We start from the raw sequence: 25,812 nt of genomic DNA on the forward strand, positions 1-25,812 counted from the left end.
AACTTGAACCATAGACAGTGATTCAGGTTTGATACAAAATTTATTAAAAAGTATCACAGTAGCTTCACACATATACTGTAGGTAAAAGTTTTACAAAACAAACAATTGGGGTCAATATTTCACTAGGTCAGTGGTGAAAGGTGATGTGCTAAGGCTGTGCACTTGTGCCACAGATAGAACAATGACACAGATATTTCACCAGATGTATAAATGTGAAGCATCCGCTTGGCGTTTCCACTCACTACCAAATATGGGGAAGAAGATGGATTTTGGCCGACATTCTGCAAATTAAACATTTGATTTCAATACAGTTTTCTGTTCCCAAAACTATAATCTGTTATGAACAGAGTGGACTAAGTTTTGTAGACTTTACCCTTTGTCAAAGTTTTAAAAATACGCTTTGTTTAGGCTTGCAAAGGCGAATTGAGTTACTGCACACGCACACTTCAGAGTAGGCGTTCCCTAACGGAAATGTGCAGATGAATGCTAGAACGGGCCAATAGGATCTCGCTAGCTCATGCTTGGCTCTGCCCACCTCCTTGCTTGTTCTGCCCACTATGACTAATTTGTTCCCATTGGAAACAACAGGCTGTGGTCTATCTTGGTTTAGTTATAAAAATCTTTGCTTGTGCATTGCATGGAAAATGATCGGAACATTGTTCTCTAACGGAAAGCCTACTAAATTACAGTATATGTAATCTCTCGTGGACAGATCTACATAAACATAACTGGTACCGTAGAATCTGTCGGTAAGGAATGGGATGCGTGGGATAACGAGCAGCTGTAGTTCCGGTGTTTGGGTTTTTTGTTTTTGTGGACAAATCACGATTTCGCAGGCGTTAACATCTTTCGAATTTCGGAAGGGGAGGGGGCATGCAGCCGATAGACTTGCCAGGTAATTTACAAAAAGAAAGGAGCTCCTCGTTCTAGCGTCTCTTAATCCCTTCTCTTTAAATGTACGGACCCAGAACGTAACCGAGCAGCTGACCAATTACGCAAGACTTTAGTTCTGGGTTAACCAAGATTATAGTATGTTTTACATATGCCAGTGTAAGAGTCCCAGTCACAGTTGTGTAACAGAAACAAAAAGGTAACAAAAGCCAATAAGGGTTGTTTCTGGACTGGCCATCTTCAAATTAACCAAATGAGCAGTATGATTCAGTTTATGTGCAGTATGTTCAGGAGCAGTAAGCGTTCCATCATGAATTATTCATTTCCATAAAAGCATGTTAAAAAAAAGAGCAGGATATAGAAAATGACAAAAGCCTTTAGTTACTGGTGCAACTTCAAATGTCATCTTAATTTTGCATCTAAAACAGGAAGTTATGTATTTTCATAATCCGCTTTATAGCAACATGAAGAACTCTGACTGACCAAGTAAAGACTTGTGTTCTTTTTTGACTGAACTACAATAATTTGGAAAATATATCACAGTTACATAGTTATTAACAGGACAATGGAAAAATTTGCTCAAATTACAGGATGGGAGAAGAACATAGTATAAAATACACAAACACCAACTGACATGATTATTTCCATAAATTAAAAAAAAACATGAACAAATACAAACTTCTATTATTTCTACTAAAATCCACAAAGGAAAGTTGCTGCCTTATAATTCTGGTTTGTGCTGTCATACAAACAGAAATGGACACTTTCCTCATCTCAAATCTGGGTTTTACATGCTCTACAGATGTATTAACTAATTAGGTTGTAATAACAAAATGTAGCATTCTAATATGGAGGAACAGGAAAACAATACTTCAATGGCATATTCCAGAATCACTTCTGACATCTAAGGAATGGGTTCTTAGCTGTCCATAAAAGAGAGTGAATGATTGACCACTGCCATGCTGACAGGATGGGTATTGATTGAGAATCACAGTGAGATGTCTGATCCGTATCTGCTGTCTGTCTTTCCACAAGGGACGAATGCAGCAGCTCAAACAAAAGGATGTGATTAAGGAAGAGTGGGGCATTATTTCAAGAGTATCAAAAATAGTTTGTCACCAGCAGGTTACAGTAGGTAGATAGCCCAATCTCTTAGGCGGTGTCCTGAGCACTGCATGTTGGTCTTGAGTAAAATAGTTGATATACTGTACATAGGGGTGGTTGTGTGTACTCTTCAGTCCAATACAAGAGGACTTCACACAACAGGCTCACATTCATTCACTCGTTATTGCTTCCCTTCTCTCGCCGTCTTTGTCCCCAGCCCTCTCTCGCTCTCTCACACAGACACACATCTAGAGGATGATACGGTAGAGCACCCAGCAGCCAAACGTCACCCAGTGACTGGCCCAGCTCAGCTCCGACCACTTCTGAATGGTGTGGTTGGCCACGTCACTCTGTAGAGGGAGAGAACGTAGACATGGGTTTGGAATGCCTAACTCAACCATAATGCTTCGTTCTAAAAGATCTGACGATGCTACGTGATATCGTATCATCAGAGTCATGTATGTACAGTTGAAGTCGGAAGTTTACATACACCTTAGCCAAATACATTTAAACTCAGTTTTTCACAATTCCTGACATTTAATCCTAGTAAAAATTCCCTGTTTTAGGTCAATTAGGATCACCACTTTATTTTAAGAATGTGAAATGTCAGAATCATTGTAGAGAGAATTATTTATTTCAGCTTTTATTTCTTTCATCACATTCCCAGTGGGTCAGAAGTTTACATACACTCAATTAGTATTTGGTAGCATTGCCTTTAAATTGTTTAACTTGGGTCAAATGTTTCAGGTAGCCTTCCACAAGCTTCCCACAATAAGTTGGGTGAATTTTGGCCCATTCCTCCTGACAGAGCTGGTGTAACTGAGTCAGGTTTGTAGGCCTCCTTGCTCGCACACGCTTTTTCAGTTCTGCCCACACATTTTCTATAGGACTGAGGTCAGGGCTTTGTGATGGCCACTCCAATACCTTGACTTTGTTGTCCTTAAGCCATTTTTACATTTACATTTTACATTTTAGTCATTTAGCAGACGCTCTTATCCAGAGCGACTTACAGGAGCAATTAGGGTTAAGTGCCTTGCTCAAGGGCACAGACAGATTTTTCACCTAGTCGGCTCGGGGATTAGAACCAGAGACCTTTTGGTTACTGGCACAACGCTCTTAACCACTAAGCAACCTGCCGCCCCTATTTTGCCACAACTTTGGAAGTATGCTTGGGGTCATTGTCCATTTGGAAGACCCATTTGTGACCAAGCTTTAACTTCCTGACTGATGTCTTGAGATGTTGCTTCAATATATCCACATAATTTTCCTTCTTCATGATGCCATCTATTTTGTGAAGTGCACCAGTCCCTCTTGCAGCAAAGCACCCCCACAGCATGATTCTGCCACCCCCGTGCTTCACGGTTGGGATGGTGTTCTTCGGCTTGCAAGCCACACTTTTTTCCCTCCAAACATAACGATTGTCATTATGGCCAAACAGTTCTATTTTTGTTTCATCAGACCAGAGGACATTTCTCCAAAAAGTAAGATCTTTGTCCCCATGTGCAGTTGCAAACCGTAATCTGGCTTTTTTATGGTGGTTTTGGAGCAGTGGCTTCTTCCTTGCTGAGCGGCCTTTCAGGTTATGTCAATATAGGACTCGTTTTAAAGTGGATATAGATACTTTTGTACCTGTTTCCTCCAGCATCTTCACAAGGTCCTTTGCTGTTGTTCTGGGATTGATTTGCACGTTCCGCTCCAAAGTAGGTTCATCTCTAGGAGACAGAACGCGTCTCCTTCCTGAGCGGTATGACGGCTGAGTGGTCCCATGGTGTTTATACTTGCGTACTATTGTTTGTACAAATGAACGTGGTACCTTCAGGCGTTTGGAAATTGCTCCCAAGGATGAACCAGACTTGTGGAGGTCTACAATTTATTTTCTGAGGTCTTGGCTGATTTCTTTTGATTTTTCCATGATGTCAAGCAAAGACGCACTGAGTTTGAAGGTAGGCCTTGAAATACATCCACAGGTACATTACATTTACATTTTAGTCATTTAGCAGACGCTCTTATCCAGAGCAACTTACTGTTAGTGAGTGCATACATTATCTTTTTATTTTTCACACCCCCTTGTATACAACTCCAATTGACTCAAATGATGTCAATTAGCCTATCAGAAGCTTCTAAAGCCATGACATCATTTTCTGGAATTTTCCAAGCTGTTTAAAGGCAGTCAACTTAGTGTATGTAAACTTCAGACCCACTGGAATTGTGATACAGTGAATTATAAGTGAAATAATCTGTGAACAATTGATGGAAAAATTACTTGTGTCATGCACAAAGTAGATGTCCTAACCGACTTGCCAAAACTATAGTTTGTTAACAAGAAATTTGTGGAGTGGTTTAAAAACTACTTTTAATGACTGCAACCTTAGTGTATGTAAACTTCCGACGTCAACTGTATTTGGCCATCTTAGAGCCTGACACCCTTCAGTAAATAGTTACCTCCTCCTCATCATCCATGTAGTCAACACTGGAGTTGAACAGAGAGCCCAGGTATGCCAGGTGGAAGACTGCCAGGGTACTGAAGGCTACGTTAATGATGTACACCCACAGGACCTGTGTTGATGGGAGGAGCAGAAGAGATTGCAAACATTCTTATTGGGGATTTTTTGGCATCGGTTAAAGGAAAGGTTCACCCATTTTGAATGTTATATTGTTTTTGAGCATCTTTGAAAGATGTTTTATCGATTCCCTTGGTCATTTCATGTTTTCATGTGTATCTGAGTCATTGGCGTTCAAGCAGGCAGAAATCCGGCCGGTTTGACATAGCACCGTGATAAAGTCGCTCTCAGGTAGCCTTCCACAAGCTGGAAGTTAATAGGAATACGACTTTTATATCGCAGAAATGTCTATCATACGGTTCATGTCAGATTTCAATACTGGCAGATGTCATAACGATTAGTTACCGGAGTGTAACTCCAGTTCTATGAGTGGAGCGGAGCCCCATAGGGGAGCTCTGCTCCATTGGTTTACCCACTGCCCTAAGGCAGCATCAGCCTGAGACAAAATTATGCACACACCTACAGCCAATAGGAGTACAGGTGTCCCTATAAGAGGGGATGCCTCCCCTCAATCAGCCTCCCGAGATATTTATCTTCAGCGAGACTAGAGAGGGTCGGCAGGGCCTTAAGTCCTATGGGGCTCCGCTCCACTCATAGAACTGGAGTTACACTCCGGTAACTAATCGTTCTATATCGTGGAGCTCCGCCCCATATGGGAGCTCTGCTCCTATTGGTTTAAGGCGGAGCGTAGCGCTCCAAAATGTACTCCCTGCCGAGCCCAACACTTCCCATCAAAATGAAAAGGTCAGGCCTAGCAATGGCTGCAACCAATTCCCGCAGTACTGCAACCACTGTAACCATACAAGTGTCACAATATACTGCGTCATCGGTTAAAAACCCGCCCCACCTAGTCCAATGGCAACACCAGTGACTAGTGGGCAGATCACCAGAATACAGGCCATACTAATCTGTACTAGCAGATAGATGGTACCTCAATATCCTGTTACAATACTACCGACCACTAATGGAATAACACAAAGTGTCACTCTACATTGTGTACACGGTAGGCCGCCTCACTCAATCAATGGAACCCCAGAGATTAGTGGGCAGATCCCAGAACATGATTCATACTAATCTGAACAAGCAGATAGATGACGTCACATTCCGTCAAATTGTCATGACCGGTCTAATAGTATCGTAACCAAGTTACTACTATTATCCCCCATCATTCCGCCCCACTACATTGAATCACTGGTGGGCAGATCAATACATGCCCTCTACTGTACTGAACCTGTCAGTCAGGAGTCATGCCAAAAATATGTCCTTCTATCAGAAGCGGACCTGATGGAGACCCTGTCTCCTCAGTCCTGCATTCCTCTCCTCCTAGCTCAAGTTCTCCCTTCAGCTACGCTGAGTACAGACTGAGCCAAAGAGTTAGAAGACACATCCAAGAGATAGAAACGGATAAATGGAGACGGTGTTGACCATGACGCCGCTCTACATATATCCTCTACCCCTGTTCCTCTGAAAAGGGCAGTAGAAGCTGCTACTCCACGAGTGGAGTGAGCTCTGATACCCTGAGGCAATTGTCGCCCCGCTAGCTCATAAGCTGTCTCAATGCCCTCACAAAGCCAATGAGACAGACGCTGTTTCGAAAGTGGTCTACCTAGTGCAGCCGCACCGTGACACACAAACAGCTGAGGCGATGACCTAATCGCTGCTGTGCGCTCGACGTAACACGCCAAGGCGCGTACTGGGCACAGGCGATGGAGCCTTTCCTCACTCCTCTCCCTATGAGGGGGAGAAAAAGCCCACAGCTCCACGGTCTATGATCTATATGAACTCCTAATAACCTTCGGCACCAATGCCGGGTTAGGACGTAACACCGCTCTGCTCAGATCGCCATTAATGGCCAGGCAGTCGGGTCTCGTCGAAAGAGCACACAAATCACTGACACGCTTAGCAGTAGTCAAAGCGAGCAACAGTGCAGTCTTCATAGACAGCATCTTGAGGGGTATTTGATTCAATGGCTCGAACGGCGACTTACATAGCGCTTCGAGTACCAAAGCCAAATCCCACTGAGGAAGCGTGGCTCTAGGTGTTGGCCTAAGCCGCCGCGTTCCTAATAGGAAACGTTTCACTAGAGGGTGGCTGAAGACATTGTCTCTGCCAAACCCCTCGTGACAAGCTGAAATCGCTGCTGCAAACACCTTAATGATGGAGGGTGATCGCTGCTTATCAAACATAAGCTGTAGGAAAGAGAGAATACTCTCAACCTGACAGCTCATGGGGTCTACACCTTGTGTGACACACCATCGTGAAAACACGTTCCATCTACTGGCATACATCCTGGAAGTGGAACTGGCACGTGAACCCTGTATGGTCCTGATCACTGCATCAGATAACCCACGGCGCTCTAGCCTGTCCCTCTCAGCAGCCAGGCCTTCAGTGGTTGGCCGATTATGGGCAACTGCCCTATCGTGCCCCCCGCCTGAGACAACGCGTCCCGTCGATGTGGAATTGGCCAAGGTGGCGCAATCAACATCTGACACATCTCCGCAAACCAAGGAGCCCCTGGGCGATCGGGGGCTATCAATATCACTGACAGCCCTCCTGACCTCACCCTGGCTAAAAGAGGGAGAATGCAGGACAGGAGGGAATGCATACAGAAGAACTCTCGGCCACGGGTGGTGCGCAAAAGCGTCTCTTCCCAGTGGCGGTTCGTCCTGTTCCCTCAGAGAGAACCATAGGGGACATTGCGCGTTCACGCGTGACGCGAATAGATCCACCTCGGCTCTCCCGAGCTGTTCCCAAATTTGGAGAACAATGTCCGGATGCAGACACCACTCGTCGTCTCGAGGTACCCCCTCTTGACATGAGGTCTGCTCCTACGTTCAAGTAGAGCGAAGGTGCTCGTGAGCCCACAGCCACAATTCCTCTGCCGCCCGATGGAGAGCAGGAGACCTGACTCCTCCCTGGCGATTTATGTGGGCTACTGTGGTCCGGTTGTATGACCAGACCAGAACATCGCGACCCCGAAGGGTAGACGCGAAGTGGGTCAAAACCAGTCGAACCGTTTCCAACTCCAAGAGGTTGATGTGGCGACTCGAAAGAGGCCACACACCTCCTATCGCTTGGGTCTGACATGTCCCTCCCCATCCAGTCAGAGACGCATCTGTGAACACTGGGATGTAAGAGGACACTTTGCCTATCGGGACTCCGTGCGTGACAACGCGCAGGGTTCTCCAATAGTTCAGATCTGCACTGAGCGAGAGGGGAACCACCACCAACCGATGACGTTGACGCAATGGGTCTAGTCTTAGTTGGGCGAACCATCGCTGCATCCTGCGCATGTGCCGGAGTCCCAGCGGAACCACAGAGTGGGCTGACGACATGAGACCCAAAAGTGACATGATCGACAGCGCCGTCACCGTGTGATTCGGACGACACTTCCTCAGGGCTAGCAACAAGGCTACCCTTCGGGGGTCCGAAATTCGAGCCCTCATCATTACAGTGTCTAGCTGTATCCCCAGGTAGAAAATCTGATGACTGGGCCAGGGCGCGCTCTTTTTCCAATTCACAGCGAACCCCAGACGTGTGAGATGAATCACTGTGTCGTGTGAGTGATCGCCAGACGACGGAACGGTTCCAATGCCGCCTCCACACACTTGGAAAACGTGCGAGGTGCCAGGGCGTACCCAAATGGCATCCTCGTGTATTCGTACGCCACCCCTTGAAAGGCGAATCGCAGAAACTTCCTGTGACGCGGCTGTACCGGCACATGAAAGTACGCGTCCTTTAGGTCTATGCTCGTACAAAAGTCTCCTTTCTGGACACATTCCAGCAGACGTTTTGTCGTTAGCATTCGCAAGGGCCGGTTCGTTACGCTCTCGTTGAGAATGCGTAAATCCAATATCGGCCTCATTCCCCCCGTCTTTTTGGGCACCAGGAAGTAGGGCGAATATAGCCCTTTGTTCCTTTGCTCCTGGGGAACTACTGTGACCACCTCCTTCGCCAAAAGTTCCGTAATCTCTGAAACCAGAGCGGCCACTTTTTCGGGCGTTTTCATCACCGTCTCCTCTGAATGGGGGTGGGGTCCGATGGAATTGGAGGGCATAACCCTTCTGCAACGTCTGTTCTAGCTAGCGTGAGAGGGTGCAGCTTCGCTGCCACTGCCAGCAATGCAGAGAAAGCGGGCGAGCGCGAAGCTGTGGTACATTCAGTAGGAAGGACCTGTATTCCTCTATGGCCCTTGCCGCTGCTGTTCTCCAACACTGAGGTGGTGGAACAGCCCAAGGCGGGCCTCCCATGAAAGGGAGAGGAAACATTAGTGCGCTCTGAGAGAGAAGGAGGGGCAGAGACGTCAGTTAAACCCGTAACCGTCGTATTCCTGCCCTCCGTGAACGCAGCGCGGGTCTGAATTGCACTGACCGAGGCTACAGCCTGCGACAGGGCACCATCCCCAGCAAGCGATTGCGTCATCATCCCAGATGACTGCAATTCGCTATTAGAGCCCCTCACTACAATACTCCTAGGAGTCTGTAATATGAGGTCTCTATGAGGTAACACAAGGCGGCGCCTTGATACCTTCTTAACCTTCACCTTCTGTGTGTGTTCAACTCTGCACCTCTGGTGGGTTGAGCCACACTCAGCGTGGTGAGCATCAGCGCGTTCTGTGAGAAGCGGGGGCACCGATACATTGGTTATACCCGTAACCATAGTAATCAGGCCCTCCGTGAACGCAGCATGGGTCTGAATCGCATTAACAGAGACCTTAGTCTGCGATAATGCACCATCCCCCAAACAACGGTTGCGTCATCCTGTCTCCTGACTGAGACTGCAACCTGCTATGAGAGACACTCACTACAGTACTCCTTGGAGTCTGTAATGTGAGGTCTCTTTGAGATAACCTAAGACGGTGCCTTGGTATCTTTTTCCCTTTCACCTCCTGTGTGTGCTCAGCTCTGCACCTTTGGTGGGCTGAATTACACTCAGTGTGGTGAGCATTGGCGCGTTCTAAGAGAGGTGGGGGCGCCGATACGTTGGTTACTTTCGTGACCGTGGTAATCGGGCCCTCCGTGAACGCAGCATGGGTCTGAATCGCACTAACAGAGACCTTAGTCTGCGATAGTGCGCCATCCCCAAATAGCGGCTGTGTCATCATGTCAGTGTCTGACTGAGACTGCAGCCTGCTATGTGAGACACTCACTACAGCACTCCTAGGAGTCTGTAATGTGAGGTCTCTATGAGGTAACACAAGGCGGCGCCTTGATACCCTTTTTAACATTCACCTCCTGCGTGTGCCCAGCTCTGCACCCCTGGTGGGCTGAGCTACACTCAGTGTGGTGAGCATCAGCGCGTTCTGAGAGAAACGGGGGCGCCGATACTTTGGTTAAACTCGTAACCATAGCATTCCGGCCCTCCGTGAACGCAACACGGGTCTGAACTGCACTGACTGAGGCGTTAGCCTGAGACAGAGCGCCGTCCCGAATAGCGGTCGCGTCATCATCCGGCTGAGACTGCAGCCTGCTATGTGAGACACTCACTACAGCACTCCTAGGAGTCTGTAAAGTGAGGTCTTCATAAGGTAACATCTTAAACTTAATATCCTTTTTATACCTACCTTATGTGTGCGCTCAGCAACGCACCGTGGTGGGCTGAGCTGCACTCGAGTGGTAAGAGAGAGAGCGAGAGTGAGGAAGGTGGAACGCTCTCGGATGTATTATGGAAAAGGGGCTCTTTTTTTTGACAAAGTCAGGTAGAGCCAACTCTTTATTACACACATCAACAAAAAACATTCTCCTCCATACCCTCAACGGTAGGGTGGGGGGGAACAGTGGGCTCAGTCACACCAGGCGCTGCGTCGTCTTCCGTTCTCTCCCCCTCGCCATGTCATAAACAGCGTCTCTTCTGGCCGCCCTTCGGGTGATGCCAGGATGACGCTTTAATGACCTCTCTCGCCGGCGGAATGGTCGGCACCTCTGGCGCTGCAGGGGGGCGAGGCCCGCTCCCTTGCTGCTGGAGGCCACCTTCTGACGCCGAGCTGTAGCGAGAGTAACGGCCGCCCTCCATGTCCACTTCCGGGTTGGAGGGAATGGGGGGCAGCTTAATCTCCAGCTGTTTAGCAGCCCACTCAATGAGACCTGAAAATTCAGAGCACAGAGAGGCTGTGGCGTCATCATCCAGGGATGTAAATGACCTCACACTTTCCTGAGGGAAAAGGGGTGTTAAACATCTGGGTTAGTGTAATGAATTGTTTCAATAGAATATTCATTTCTTCCCCAATAGCCCTGTCATCTCCTGAGTCAGCGCCTTCAGATGATGCCTCAGAAGCTAAGGCTAACACTGATAGCACATCCTCAAGAGGAATATCCTCCCTTAAAATGCCCAACGCTGCTTCCTCTCCTTCAAAAAAGGAGGGCGCAGCTGGCGCATAGTGGGGGATTAATGAGGCCGTCCCTGGCATGCCGTGTCCGTCAACCCACGAAACATAAGTCGGTGGGGGTCGACAGCCGCCAAGGGGAACAGCGACATAGAGCTCTGAAAATAGCTTTTGTTTAATACTTACCCTACGGATAAGCTTGGTGTGCTCATTGTAGGACGACGTCGATGATCTGGAAAATCGACAGCGTTTTCTTCGTCCTGAGTCTTCTCTTCGTCTCTTCTTGGCTTCTTCAGTCTAGTCCAGTCGCTGAAGATAAAGGGAGGCTGATTGAGGGGAGGCAGCCCCTCTTATAGGGACACCTGTACTCCTATTGGCTGTAGGTGTGTGCATAATTTTGTCTCAGGCTGATGCTGCCTTAGGGCAGTGGGTAAACCAATAGGAGCAGAGCTCGGGAGGATGTCTTCTCTCGAATGAGCCATTGATCATATTTTTGCGATATTCCTACCTCGACAAATGTGTAATTTAATGGAGGGTCTAGCACATTTTAACTATTTCCTATTTAGTCCAGACAGTATTGCATGGTGCCGTTGCCAGAGATATTATAGAAAGGAGATAAGAATCCATTGAATGAAGGAATGTATAACACCCTACCCAGCAGACTGTCGACCAATCGCGTTCACGTTGTCATTCCGCGTCACGCGGTTGCTAAGCGTCACGCAATCCCTTCTCAAAGTCAGTGTATATGTCGAGAAACGTGCAGATTTTTCTCGAAAGCACATAATGTCACGATTCCAAAGCTATACGATACTACGGATAGCAAGTTAATTATCTCACATCTCGGAAAAGATTTGTAATGTGTTACTTCTTGTTGACGAAATTCGTGCTAATGTTGGGGTTTTGAACTAGCGTGTTACGGATACAGGTATCCTGTGTCTTTTTGTGTTTTTCCTCTCCTTCTGCCCTAATCACAGGTGTCCTGTATGTTCCTGATTGGTGGTCGTTGAGGTGTCTGCTGATTGCTAAGGTGGACCAATCAGTGAACATTCCTCTGCATTGCACCACCTGTAGCTGGTTTTTCCATCACACATCCCATTGTTTAAAAGCCGGTCAGTTGTGTTTTTTGTGAGAGACTATTTCCGTATGTGAGTATGGATACTGTGGTGTCCTGTGTTTTGTTTACGCACTAAGTTGCTGGTTACTCTGTTTGGTAACTTTGTTAGACTACTTTTCGTATGTGAGTATGAATACTGTGGTGTCCTGTGTTTTGTGTACTCACTCATTTGCTGGTTACTCTGTTTGGTAACTCTGTGTGTTTCTGGGAAAAGGGGAGTTTAAGCAAGTAGCCCTTGGGCGTACATTACCCGTAGGAAGAAAACTGTCTAAAAACACTAGTTAGACCTGAGCGGACCACCCACTGTATTTTTGTATGATTAGCAGTAGCTTAGCGGTTCTTGAGGCAGGCAAGATCAGTTTAGGTGTGTTTTACACTATTGTTTCATTTCTTGGGTCCTGCTCAGCCCTTTTTCCCAAACCTTTACCGTGTGTTCAACAATAAACCTTTTATGTTTGACGGTAGTTTATGATTGTCGTGTAGTTTTATTTCTCACTGTTCCATGTCACGCTTATAATTTGCATGAATTATGTTACGGGTCTCATGTCCATCCACCCTAGACGTTTAAAGCCACGGGGTTCGTAACATAATGTGGGGGCTCGTCTGGGATATATCTCATTGATACTCATGCAAATTAGTTAGTGTCTGGTTCAGTGTTGAGCTTGGCAGCTGTAACTACCTGTTTTTTTTGTGTTCAGTATTCGACGGCTCGTGTTGCTAGTTTAGGATGGCTACTTTTGAGTTGGATGCATTTTTGGAAAACCCTATGTGGGAGGTTTTTGAGAATTGCCGTAGAGTGGATCTACAGGCTTTGGCTGACCACTTTTCTGTACCCATATCAAGGGTTTTAGTGAAAGCAGAAGTTAGGAAAGCAGTGTTAGAGATATTATTGAACGAGCGAGTGCTTGAATTACCGACGCTTGACCCTGCTGCTCCTGTAGGGGATGTGGTTGCTGCTCCTGTAAGCCCATCGGTGTCTGAGGACGAGGCTAAGGCTCCAGCCACATTGCCCCGTTTTGACCCACTCTCCCCACTGACTGACAGTGATGCCAGGATGGATGTCCGCTCGACACGGCTCCAAATGGAGGCGGAAGAGCGAGCACAGATCAGGCAAGACAAGCTGGAGACGCGTAAGATGGAACTGGAGACGCGTAGGCTTGATCAAGAACAGGAGACGCGTAAGATGGAACTAGAGGCAGAACAGGAGACGCGTAAGATGGAACTGGAGATGCATAAAATGGAACTAGAGGCAGAAACAGCGAGGTTAGTCTCTGCTCATACTATGTCTTCTAGTGAGCCTTCCTCACCAGCTGTGTCGTCTGCTACTTTTGATATTAGTAGACAGATCACCTTGGTACCTGTGTTTAGGGAGTCAGAGGTTGATTCCTATTTCAGTGTTTTTGAACGTATAGCAGTAGCATTGAAATGGCCCGAAGAGGTATGGTGCCTATTACTTCAGTGTAAATTAACAGGTAAAGCCCAAGAGGTTCTGTCAGCGCTACCTCTTGAAGACAGCTTGAATTATGACGTGGTCAAAGCTACTGTTCTTCGTGCTTATGAGCTTGTTCCTGAGGCATATCGACAGAGATTTAGGTCTCATAAAAAGGCTTCTACTCAGACTTATGTGGAGTTTGCTAGAGACAAAGGAAATCTGTTTGACAAATGGCACAGTGCTAGTAAGGTAACTGATTTTAACTCTCTACGGGAGTTAATCTTGTTAGAAGAGTTTAAAAATGGCTTACCCGAACGCATTGTAGTTTATCTGAACGAACAGAAAGTATCCTCACTGTCGGAAGCGTCTGTATTGGCAGACGAGTTTGTGTTGACGCATAAGAGCGTGTTTTCAGCTCGTACGGAGAGCAGGGCCGCAGAGTTGCTAACTTTTAGTCCTAGTCGACCAGCAGTACATCCAGCACGCCCAAAAGATGTGCGTCACTGTTTCTATTGTCATAAGGTGGGACATATGGGTAATGATTGCTTTCTGCTTAAACGCAAACAGGGGATGCCTCAGCACGCCAGGCCGCCAACGGGTGTTGGGCTGATTCGTACGGTTGTAGGGCCGGAATCAAGACAGAGGCCTCATAGTGAATGTGGTTTGAAAGTCCCTGTCCCAGATCACAGTTATGAACCGTTCATTTTTGAGGGGTTTGTTTCTATATCAGATGACGAAGCGTCTCAGCGTCCAGTTAGAATCCTCAGAGATACTGGTGCGGCGCAGTCGTTCATACTATCTGATGTGTTGCCCTTGTCCAATAATACATAGTGGTTCCAGTGTGTTAGTACAAGGAATTGAAATGGGATTCGTCCCAGTGCCATTGCACTTTGTGAACGTACACTCTGAGTTAGTCAGTGGAGTGTTCAGAGTTGGCGTACGTCCTATGTTGCCAGTAAAAGGTGTGACATTCATAATGGGCAACGATATTGCCGGAGGAAAGGTGATACCCGTATTGGAGGTATTGGATAAAAGTGACCAGTCTCTCTCCGAGGAGCTGGCACAGGGGTTATCCAGATGTGTTCCCGCTTGTGCTGTCACACGTGCTCAAGCACGACAAGTGGGTGAAGTGATAGATTTGTCGAACACGATTCTATTCAGAGAGTGTGACCCAGAGGATAGTTCGGGTGCTACCTCTGGTAAGCTGGTGCAGTCTGACCAACAGTCCAGAGAAAGGAAGAAGGATGTGGAACTTGTTGCTGAGGCAATACAGTTACCAGTTACTCGTGAGCAGCTGATCGCTAACCAAAAGGTTGACATTAGCCTGGCTAAATGTTTTTCTAGTGTTGTCTCAGAGGAGGAGCTAAAGAAGAAAAACATGGCATACTTCATTGATGGTAATCTCCTCATGCGTAAATGGAAATCCCATGTTGACGCTGGCGGAGGTTGGAATGCTGTTTACCAAATAGTGATTCCTACAGCCTTTCGACAAAATGTTTTATCCCTCGCTCATGATCACCAGTGGTCCGGACATCTGGGAGTCACCAAGACTTATGATCGAGTTTTGCGACATTTCTTTTGGCCTGGTTTAAAACAAGATGTGGCTAAGTTCTGTCGGACTTGCCACACCTGTCAAGTAACTGGGAAACCGAACCAGGTTATTTACCCCGCGCCTCTTTGTCCCATACCGGCCATAGGTGAACCATTCGAACATGTGATGGTTGATTGTGTTGCACCATTACCAAATACAAAATCTGGTAACCAGTTTATGTTGACGATTATGTGTGTGGCCACCAGGTACCCAGAGGCCATTCCTCTACGAAGGATTACTGCTCCGGTGGTGAGTAAAGCGTTGATCAAATTCTTCTCAACTTTTGGGTTACCGAAGGTGATACAAACTGATCAGGGTACGAATTTCCTTTCTAAACTTTTCAAACAAGTGTTAAAATCCTTGTCAGTTACACACCGTGTGTCAAGCGCATATCACCCAGAGTCTCAGGGTGCGCTTGAACGTTGGCATCAGACACTGAAGTCTATGCTCCGTAAATATTGCTTGGAATCTGAGAAGGATTGGGATGAGGAGTTCCTCTAGTTTTGTTTGCTGTCCGTGAGACAGTACAGGAATCCTTAGGGTTCAGCCCAGCTGAACTGGTGTTTGGACACACCATGAGAGGACCTATGAAAGTCCTTAAGGATCAGTTTTTATCACAAGAGTTGTGTGTGAAAGAAAATGTGTTGGACTACGTTAGTTGCTTTCGTGAGCGCCTACATGGTGCCTGTGCTCTAGCAAAGGAAGCGCTGTCTTCCTCACAGAAACGGATGAAACGACACTATGACACACAGGCTGTTTCTCGTTCACTGCAGCCAGGTGACCAAGTTCTTGTATTGTTGCCTGTGCCAGGAGCGTCATTGTCAGCACGTTTCTCTGGTCCTTATGTCATTGAAAAGAAACTAAGTGAAACTGACTACGTGATACAGACTCCTGATAGAAAACGCCAATCTCGTGCACACAATGTGTTAGAACATGACATTAATGTTGGAAACGCTGCACCTATCAAGCAACATGCTTATCGTGTCAACGTCTCTAAAAGAAAGATAATGAGGGATGAGGTCGGTTATTTGCTGGAGAATAACCTGGCTATGCCAAGTTCAAGTCCTTGGAGTTCTCCGTGCATTCTGGTTCCTAAACCTGATGGGACATCCAGATTATGTACGGACTATCGGAAGGTCAATGCTGTCACAGTGCCCGACTCGTTCCCGTTACCCAGACTGGATGACTGTATTGATACTGTTGGTGCTGCTACTTATGTAACCAAACTAGATCTTCTAAAAGGTTACTGGCAGGTGCCGTTAACCTCACGTGTCTCCGACATCTCTGCCTTTGTGACCCCAGATCACTTCCTACAATATGCTGTCATGGCATTTGGGATGCGGAACGCACCTGCCACTTTCCAACGCCTGGTTAACACAGTATTGGCTGGAGTTCCTAATTGTAGTGCTTACCTTGATGATCTGGTAATTTATTCCACTGAGTGGTCTGATCATGTTAACACTCTAAGGGTAGTGTGTGAACGTCTAGCAGCCGCTTCTCAAACCCTGAACTTAGCAAAGTGCGAGTTTGGGAAGGCCACTGTTACTTATCTTGGTAAACAGGTCGGCCATGGTCAGGTGCGCCCTCTAGATGCCAAGGTCTCAGCTATAAATGCATTTCCCGCACCTACCACCAGAAGAGAGCTACGCGCTTTTTTAGGGATGGTTGGCTACTACCGTAGTTTCTGTAAAAATTTATCTGCGGTAGTTGCTCCATTAACGGATTTGCTCAGTCCAGGCGAGAAAATGTGTATGGTCTGGAAGATTGTCGTACTGCTTTCAACACTGCTAAAGCACTCTTATGTAGTACTCCTGTTCTTGCTGCGCCAGATTTTGAACGACCGTTTAAACTGGAGGTAGATGCAAGTGCCAGAGGTGCTGGTGCTGTTCTACTGCAGCAGGACCAGAGTGGAGTGGACCATCCTGTCTGTTATTTTTCACGGAAATTTAACAAATGTCAGACAAACTATTCCACCATTGAACAAGAAGCTCTAGCTTTGTTGTTAGCTCTGCAGTACTTTGAAGTTTATGTTGGTTCCAGTGCATTACCAGTGATAGTGTATACTGACCATAACCCCTTAGTTTTTCCTCCACCGGATGTACAACCAGAACCAACGCCTTATGCATTGGGCACTTGTCGTGCAAAATTATAATTTGGAGATCCGCCACAAAAAGGGGTTGGATAATGTGTTGGCAGATGCTTTGTCTCGTGTTTAATGATCCTGGTTTGCTCTTTTAAGGGTGGGAGTGTTACGGATACAGGTATCCTGTGTCTTTGTTTACGCACTAAGTTGCTGGTTACTCTGTTTGGTAACTTTGTTAGACTACTTTTCGTATGTGAGTATGAATACTGTGGTGTCCTGTGTTTTGTGTACTCACTCATTTGCTGGTTACTCTGTTTGGTAACTCTGTGTGTTTCTGGGAAAAGGGGAGTTTAAGCAAGTAGCCCTTGGGCGTACATTACCCGTAGGAAGAAAACTGTCTAAAAACACTAGTTAGACCTGAGCGGACCACCCACTGTATTTTTGTATGATTAGCAGTAGCTTAGCGGTTCTTGAGGCAGGCAAGATCAGTTTAGGGGTGTTTTACACTTGTTTCATTTCTTGGGTCCTGCTCAGCCCTTTTTCCCAAACCTTTACCGTGTGTTCAACAATAAACCTTTTATGTTTGACGGTAGTTTATGGTTGTCGTGTAGTTTTATTTCTCACTGTTCCATGTCACGCTTATAATTTGCATGAATTATGTTACGGGTCTCATGTCCATCCACCCTAGACGTTTAAAGCCACGGGGTTCGTAACATAGCGCCCAATAGACTCCCATTTACTCCTTGAAGGAGAGTGCGCCTTGTCCCAGAATCGCCCAGAATGCACCGCGCGGCCCATTTACGTAGCATGGGCAATGTTTCCCAGCTACTCAAAAGTATATCTGAAGTTGCGAATATTAGACTCCACTCTGTGAGGCACATCGATCTGCAGGTTGACATTGTAGACTCCTAAATTGATAGTGCAGTTTGTTTAGGCGATTTTACAGCTAACTAGCTACGTTACATGCTGATATTGTCTTTGGTAATATTGTGTTTAGCTACGTTTGCTAGCTAGCCAGCCAGCCAATAGAGAGTGCATTGCATTGTGGATTTTGTAGTCGACTTGAGCTGCAACAGATTTCCACAACTATTTTCCATGTTGCTCCCAACCTTATTATCACGCCAAAATGAAACATTTGTTCACAAAAAATATTGTTCTCACAGAGTGTTATTTAACACTGTAAATTACAGGAATTAGTAGATTTGGGTGGATTTTTCCTTTAAGTATAAGAGATAGTGAAACATTGTTTGGTCCATTTGCATGGGAGCAAAATTCCATAATGCATAAATATCACACAAATAAAATAATTAAACCATACCTTATTGTTCTTGTGAGTGCAGTTTGGCTGGCATTTCTTTGACAGAATACACGCATTAAAAATGGCTGCCAGTCTCTTCCGCAAAACTGGAACAGAGGATAATGCGATAAAATTAGTCTCAGGCAGCTCAAATATAATTCGCAATGATTCATCTTGTCATACTTACTCAGCATTTGCTGTGCTTTGTGCCACAAAGCGAAGTTAATTGATTGTTCATTAGTAATAAACAAACTCTATATGTCACCTAAAGTTATTCTCCAGATGTAAATAATGTTATTACTGAAAGGTAACGTGGAACTTAAATAAAATTAGAAAAGTGCTATTTTATAGACTTACCATGCTCAATATACGTGATGAACCCGAGAGACAGTAGCACTGCACCCAGGTGGAAGCTGAGACCCTAAAGGTCAAAGGAGACAATGGTAAGAAAATATCTCTTACACACCTGCACTCACACCCACACCTGCTTGTGCATACTCACATGTAGAAGTGCACTGGCTGTGTATGTCACTAGGATGGCTGAAAAGGTTCCAAGGTTGCGAGCACTAGTAAAAACATCTGGGTGATCAGACAGAAACAGTTTTTAGGGAATCAAGTTTTGTATTCCAGTTCAAATTGAGTAATTTCACTGCTTTATATTTAAATTGTAGAAGGGCAACTGTTAAAACAGTTTAAAAAAAAATAACAGTTGTATTAATTTTGTGTATTTCGTTCAAAGTAAGGTCTTTATAGGCAGAGGGTAATAATGCTGTAAATTTGTCCCATTTCACAGAAAGCTTACAGGTGTTGAGCCATCTGGACATGGGCAGATTCCAGGAGGTGGCCACCTCCACCATAGACCTGGGAAACTCCACATGCAGGGGCCTAGCAACAGTCATATCCCTGGAGAATAAAACACATGCATTTCAGTTGGGCTGTTTGAGGGGAAAAGAGAACCAGGAGGGGGCCAAACAAAGTATTTACAGCGCATTCGGAAAGTATTCAGACCCCTTGACTTTTTACACTTTGTTACGTTACAGCCTTATTCTAAAATTGATTGAATACATTTTTTTCCTCATCAATCTAGACACAATACCCCATAATGACAAAGCAAAAACAGGTTTTAGAAATGTTTGCAAATGTATAATTTTTTAAAAATACCTTAACTATTCAGACCCTTTGCTATGAGACTCAAAACTGAGCTCAGGTGCATCTTGTTTCCATTGATCACCCTTGAAATGTTTCTACAACTTGATTGGAGTCCACCTGTGGTAAATTAAATTGATTGGACATGATTTGGGAAGGCTCACACTTGTCTATATAAGGTCCCACAATTGACAGTGCATGTCAGAGCAAAAACCAATAAATTGTCCGTAGAGCTCCGAGACAGGATTGTGTCGAGGCACAGATCTGGGGAAGGGTACCAAAACATTTCTGCAGCATTGAAGGTCCCCAAGAACACATTGGCCTCAATCATTTTTAAATGGAAGAAGTTTGTAACCACCAAGGCTCTTCCTAGAGCTGGCTGCCCTGCCAAACTGAGCAATCGGGGTAGAAGGGCCTTGGTCAGGGAGGTGACCAAGAACCCGATGGTCACTCTGACAAAGCTCCAGAGGTCCTCTGTGGAGATGGGAGAACCTTCCAGAAGTACAACCATCTCTGCAGCACTCCACCAATGAGGCCTTTAAGGTAGAGTGGCCAGACAGAAGCCACTCCTCAGTAAAAGGCACATGACAGCCCGCTTGGAGCTTGCCAAAAGGCACCTAAAAGACTCAGACCATGAGAAACAAGATTATCTGGTCTGATGAAACCAAGATTGAACTCTTTGGCCTGAATGCCAAGAGTCACGTCTGGAGGAAACCTGGCACCATCCCTACAGTGAAACATGGTGGTGGCAGCATCATCATGCTGTGGGGATGTTTTTCAGCAGCAGGGACTGGGAGACTAGTCAGGATCGAGGGAAAGATGAACGGAGCAAAGTACAGAGAGATCCTTGATGAAAACCTGCCCCAGAGCGCTCAGGGCCTCAGACCGGGGCGAAGGTTCACCTTCCAACAGGACAACGACCCTAAGCACACAGCCAAGACAACGTAGGAGTGGCTTCGGGACAAGTCTCTGAATGTCCTTGAGTGGCCCAGCCATAGCCCGGACTTGAACCTGATCAAACATCTCTGGAGAGACCTGAAAATAGCTGTGCAGCGATGCTCCCCATCCAACCAGACAGAGCTTGAGAGGATCTGCAGAGAAAGGGAGAAACTCCCCAAATATAGGTGTGCCAAGCTTGTAGCGTCTTACCCAAGAAGACTTGAGGCTGTAATCGCTGCCAAAGGTGCTTCAACAAAGTACTGAGTAAAGGGCTGAAAACGTATGTAAATGTTATATCCGTTTTTTGTTTTTATATATACACACACATTTGCAAACATTTCTAAAAAACAGTTTTTGCTTTGTCATTATGGGGCATTGTGTGTAGATTAATGAGGGGGGTAAAAACAATTTAATCCATTTTAGAATAAGGCTGTAACGTAACAAAATGTGTAAAAGTCAAGGGGTATGAATACTTTCCGAATGCACTGTAACTTATGGCAAGTCTATGCCAAGCCTAGTCACATGATGCTTTAATGCACTCACCATTTGAGGTTGTCTTTCTCCTCAGTAAAGCCTGCTCCAGCCAGAGTGGTGGTGGTCTCACTCAGGTAACCCACAAAGTAGTTGCTGAAGTGGAATGAGAGTGCATTCTCATAGGCCAGGAGCCACCTAGAGGTCAATGGAAGAAGGTTAGATTAGAAGACACCTGTCAAAATAAAAGCCTCAAATCACACTTATAGGCCCAGTGCAGTCAAAAACGTGATTTTCCTGTGTTGTTATATATATTTCCACACTATGAGGTTGGAATAATACTGTGAAATTGTTTTAAATATTTTATAATGCACTTTTAGTGTAAGAGCTGTTTGAATAGACCACCTGAAATTTCAGCCTGTTTTGGTGGGATGGAGTTTTGGCCTGCCTGGTGATATGGTAAATTAGTAAATAGACAAATAAGAAAGTGTTCCCAACCCTTCTGCCAATAACAGCTAGTTTTCAGTTTTCCCCTCCCCACTCAGACCACTCCCAGACAGTCCTAGCAAAATTCTTGCTTGAGAAATTGCTCTTTGCTAATTTTCTTTTTGAATATTTTAATTGAAAACAATCATAGTAAGGTACTTAATTGTTACCAGAAATGATTTGATATTGAGATTAAAACTACTGCATTGGACCTTTAACAATAATACAATTTCCATTGTAATATAAATGGCATTAAACATACCTTGCCACAGAACCTCTGCGCAGCAAACAATTGAAGGAAATGTTAATCATTTAATTTGATTTAATACATTTAACTGATACAGACTCACTCTTTTAAGTCTCATGGCATGAGTGGGCAGGACAGAGAGACTCGGTTGTGGGAATGATTGGGGTACAGACGTGCAGGTGTCAGGAAGGTGGAACAGCTGGTGAGTTAGAAATGGACATGCAATATAAAATGAATTACAGAGACAGGTGGAGGATATTGTATTGTCATAATATCTGATAAATAGTTACCTGATCTTCCGGTTTGTTTTGCTGGGGATAGAGCCCAGGCAAAGTAAGAACATTTATTGAAAGGGAGAAAAATAAACAAATAAGAATGTGAGCATTACCATTCAGAAAAACATTACTGAAAAATGTACGTTGCACCTGTTTTTGAACGATCACAAATATAAATGTCTGTGGATGCTTTCTATGACCTACAGTAAATCATTACAACAGCACTAAGAGGTTAGGTCATCCACTCACTTGCGTAGCAGCTTGTCCCCATAGATAGGGATGAAGTAAGGGAAGAGGTAGGGAGCAACACAGTTAGAGATGATCAGACAAAGCTGGCTCTTCACCCAGCTGACACACACTTTCCATATCCAGGAGAAACTCTGAAGAAGACGAGGAGAACATATTAATACCATCTCTCTCTTCATTTCCTTCACCTATCTCCCTCCGTATCCCTCTGCTCAAGACAGGACTTAACACTGAACTTACCAGTTTGCGGCCCTTTATAGCCTCTCTGTAGCTGTTGAAGCTGATCCAGGGCCCAAATATGACAGTCCCCACAAAGTAGATATAGCCCATGAACTCCACAGGAGAAGGCACATTGGCCACCACGCCCCGATCCAGGTCAAAAGCTAGAGAGATGGCCTTCATGGCAACCACCATCTGGGAACCTGCAGATACAGAACTCAGTGAATCTTGAAATATTCATCACAATGTTCATGTTGTCATGTACAACCGCATGTACAACACATAGTTGTAAACTGTTAATGAATCTTTCACAGGGTTTATGGGGATATACAGAACCTGTCAAATGTTTGAACACACCTACTCATTCAAGGGTTTTTCTTAATTTTTTACTTTTTTCTATATTGTAGAATAATAGTGAAGACATCAAAACTATGAAATAACACATATGGAATCATGTAGTAACCAAAAAAGTGTCAAAATATATATTTTTTTGAGATTCCTCAAATAGCCATCCTTTGCCTTGATGACAGCTTTGCACATTCTTGGCATTCTCTCAACCAGCTTCACCTGGAATGCTTTTCCAACAGTCTTGAAGGAGTTCCCACATATGCTTAGCACTTGTTGGCTGCTTTTCATTCACTCTGCCGTCCGACTCATCCCAAACCATCTAAATTGGGTTGAGGTCGGGGGATTGTGGAGGCCAGGTCATCTGATGCAGCACTCCATCACTCTCCATCTTGGTAAAGTAGCCCTTACACAGCCTGGAGGTGTGTTGGGTCATTGTCCTGTTGAAAAACAAATGATAGTCCCACTAAGCCCAAACCAGACGGGATGGCGTATCGCTGCAGAATGCTGTGGTAGCCATGCTGGTTAAGTGTGTCTTGAATTCTAAATAAATCACAGACAGTGTCACCAACAAAACACCCCCACACCATAACACTTCCTCCTCCATGCATGCATTACAGTGGGAACTACACATGCGGAGATCATCCGTTCACCCACACCGCGTCTCACAAAGACACAGTGGTTGGAACCAAAAAGCTCCCATTTGGACTCCAGACCAAAGGACACATTTACACCGTCTAATGTCCATTGCTCGTGTTTCTTGGCCCAAGCAGGTCTCTTCTTCTTATTGGTGTCCTTTAGTAGTGGTTTCTTTGCAGCAATTCGACCATGAAGGCCTGATTCACAGGGTCCCCTCTGAACAGTTGATGTTGAGATGTGTCTGTGACTTGAACTCTGTGAAGCATTTATTTGGCCTGTAATTTCTGAGGCTGGTAACTCGAATGAACTTATCCTCTGCAGCAGAGGTAACGCTGGGTCTTCCATTCCTGTGGCGGTCCTCATGAGAGCCAGTTTCATAATAGCGCTGGATGGTTTTTGCGACTACACTTGAAGAAACTTTCAAAGTTCTTGAAATGTTTCATATTGACTGACCTTCATGTCTTAACGTAATGATGGACTGTCGTTTCTCTTTGCTTATTTCAGCTGTTTTTGCCATAATATGGACTTGGTCTTTTACCAAATAGGGCTATCTTCTGTATACCCCCCCCATACCTTGTCACAACACAACTGATTGGCTCAAATGCATTAAGAAGGAAGAAATTCCACAAATTAACTTTTAACAAGGCACACCTGTTAATTGAAATGCATTCCATGTGACTACCTCATGAAGCTGGTTGAGAGAATGCCAAGAGTGTGCAAAGCTGTCATCAAGGCAAAGGGTGGCTATTTGAAGAATCTCAAATATAAAATATATTTTGATTTATTTAACACTTTTTTGGTTACTACATGATTCCATATGTGTTATTACATAGATTTGATGTCTTCACTATTATTCTAAAATATAAAAAATAGTAAAAATAAAGAAAAACCCTTGAATGAGTGGGTGTCTCCAAACTTTTGACTGGTACTGTATGTCTCTAGTCATATCAATGTATTCATACTTAACATTCAAATGTGACTTCATAGAATGCTGTTCCTTTGTGTGCACTATATGCCAGTGGTGATCAGTGCCAATTAAGATGAGGGCGTTGGTGCCATTTTTTTATGAACATGGCCTCATTTCTATTACAGCATATTGGATGACTGTCATTCATATTCCATTCACCCAGCTCAATTTAACATTGATAGGTTTAGGCTACTACATGATACTCACATTTTCCCTGTACCCATCATGAGGTTGCTACAACCTAGCCTATGTTTACAACGTAGGTGTACAGGTCGAGAGAATTGAGTAATCAAGGTGACAAACAGTGACACTTTCAATACCGCCTTGCGCACTCTTGCCTGCATCTAGCTGATCTAGGGTGTAATCATTAGTCCAACAGTTGCAAACGAGAGCTTCTATTGGACAAATTCAGGTATGTTTATCCCCGTTCCGTTCCGTTCGCGTCGCTTCCGTTTAAAAAACCTTTTTGAACAGAATAGGTGCAATGAATACACCCCTGACCACACTCAAACACAGTTGACTTTTCATAGCAGTCACATACTAACAGCTCGTTGTGTTTGTGTGTATATATATATATATGTGTCACCAGCAAAGGGGAGGACCATCCTCTTCAGTGAATTTCATAAAAATAAAAATAGTGAAACATAAAAAAAAGTTGTCCTTTTTAGATAAAACTATACTAAATATATTCACATGTAGCACCATAGTGTAGCCGGAGGACAGCTAGCTTCTGTCCTCCTCTGGGTACATTGACTTCAAAACAAAACCTAGGAGGCTCATGGTTCTCACCCACTTCCATAGACTTACACAGTATTATTGACAACTTCCAGAGGACGTCCTCCAACCTATCAGAGCTCTTGCAGCATAAACTGACATGTTGTCCACCCAATCAATGATGGATGCGATAAGGAATTATATATATATATATATATATATATATATATATATATATATATATATATATATATATATATATATACACACTGCTCAAAAAAATTAAGGGAACACTTAAACAACACAATGTAACTCCAAGTCAATCACACTTCTGTGAAATCAAACTGTCCACTTAGGAAGCAACACTGATTGACAATAAATGTCACATGCTGTTGTGCAAATGGAATAGACAACAGGTGGAAATTATAGGCAATTAGCAAGACACCCCCAATAAAGGACTGGTTTTGCAGGTGGTGACCACAGACCACTTCTCAGTTCCTATGCTTCCTGGCTGATGTTTTGGTCACTTTTGAATGCTGGCGGTGCCTTCACTCTAGTGGTAGCATGAGACGGAGTCTACAACCCACACAAGTGGCTCAGGTAGTGCAGCTCATTCAGGATGGCACATCAATGCGAGCTGTGGCAAGAAGGTTTGCTGTGTCTGTCAGCATAGTGTCCAGAGCATGGAGGCGCTACCAGGAGACAGGCCAGTACATCAGGAGA

The 25,812-nt window shown here is 44.9% G+C and overlaps 1 protein-coding gene across 3 annotated transcripts in view; it reads right to left on the reverse strand.

The window, feature by feature from the left end:
* Nucleotides 1–304: 304 nt before the first annotated feature.
* The window catches only part of LOC121538520 (protein-serine O-palmitoleoyltransferase porcupine), a 32,708-nt gene continuing 7,200 nt past the window's right edge, over nucleotides 305–25,812 (reverse strand). For 2 of the 3 annotated variants that reach the window (XM_041846634.2, XM_041846631.2), the window contains exons 5-15: nucleotides 22,446–22,627; nucleotides 22,209–22,339; nucleotides 21,975–21,995; nucleotides 21,700–21,714; nucleotides 21,024–21,149; nucleotides 19,198–19,298; nucleotides 18,898–18,974; nucleotides 18,753–18,816; nucleotides 18,417–18,502; nucleotides 4,438–4,551; nucleotides 305–2,345 (exon numbers count right to left, since the gene is read on the reverse strand). In XM_041846634.2, coding sequence (XP_041702568.1) covers nucleotides 2,244–2,345; nucleotides 4,438–4,551; nucleotides 18,417–18,502; nucleotides 18,753–18,816; nucleotides 18,898–18,974; nucleotides 19,198–19,298; nucleotides 21,024–21,149; nucleotides 21,700–21,714; nucleotides 21,975–21,995; nucleotides 22,209–22,339; nucleotides 22,446–22,627 — 1,019 coding nt within the window. In that variant the 3' untranslated portion in view covers nucleotides 305–2,243. The remainder of the gene's footprint in view (nucleotides 2,346–4,437; nucleotides 4,552–18,416; nucleotides 18,503–18,752; nucleotides 18,817–18,897; nucleotides 18,975–19,197; nucleotides 19,299–21,023; nucleotides 21,150–21,699; nucleotides 21,715–21,974; nucleotides 21,996–22,208; nucleotides 22,340–22,445; nucleotides 22,628–25,812) is intronic. The other variant, XM_041846632.2, reaches the window with a different exon arrangement.

The sequence above is a fragment of the Coregonus clupeaformis genome, chromosome 24 (assembly GCF_020615455.1).
Source record: "Coregonus clupeaformis isolate EN_2021a chromosome 24, ASM2061545v1, whole genome shotgun sequence".
Lineage (NCBI taxonomy): Eukaryota > Metazoa > Chordata > Actinopteri > Salmoniformes > Salmonidae > Coregonus > Coregonus clupeaformis.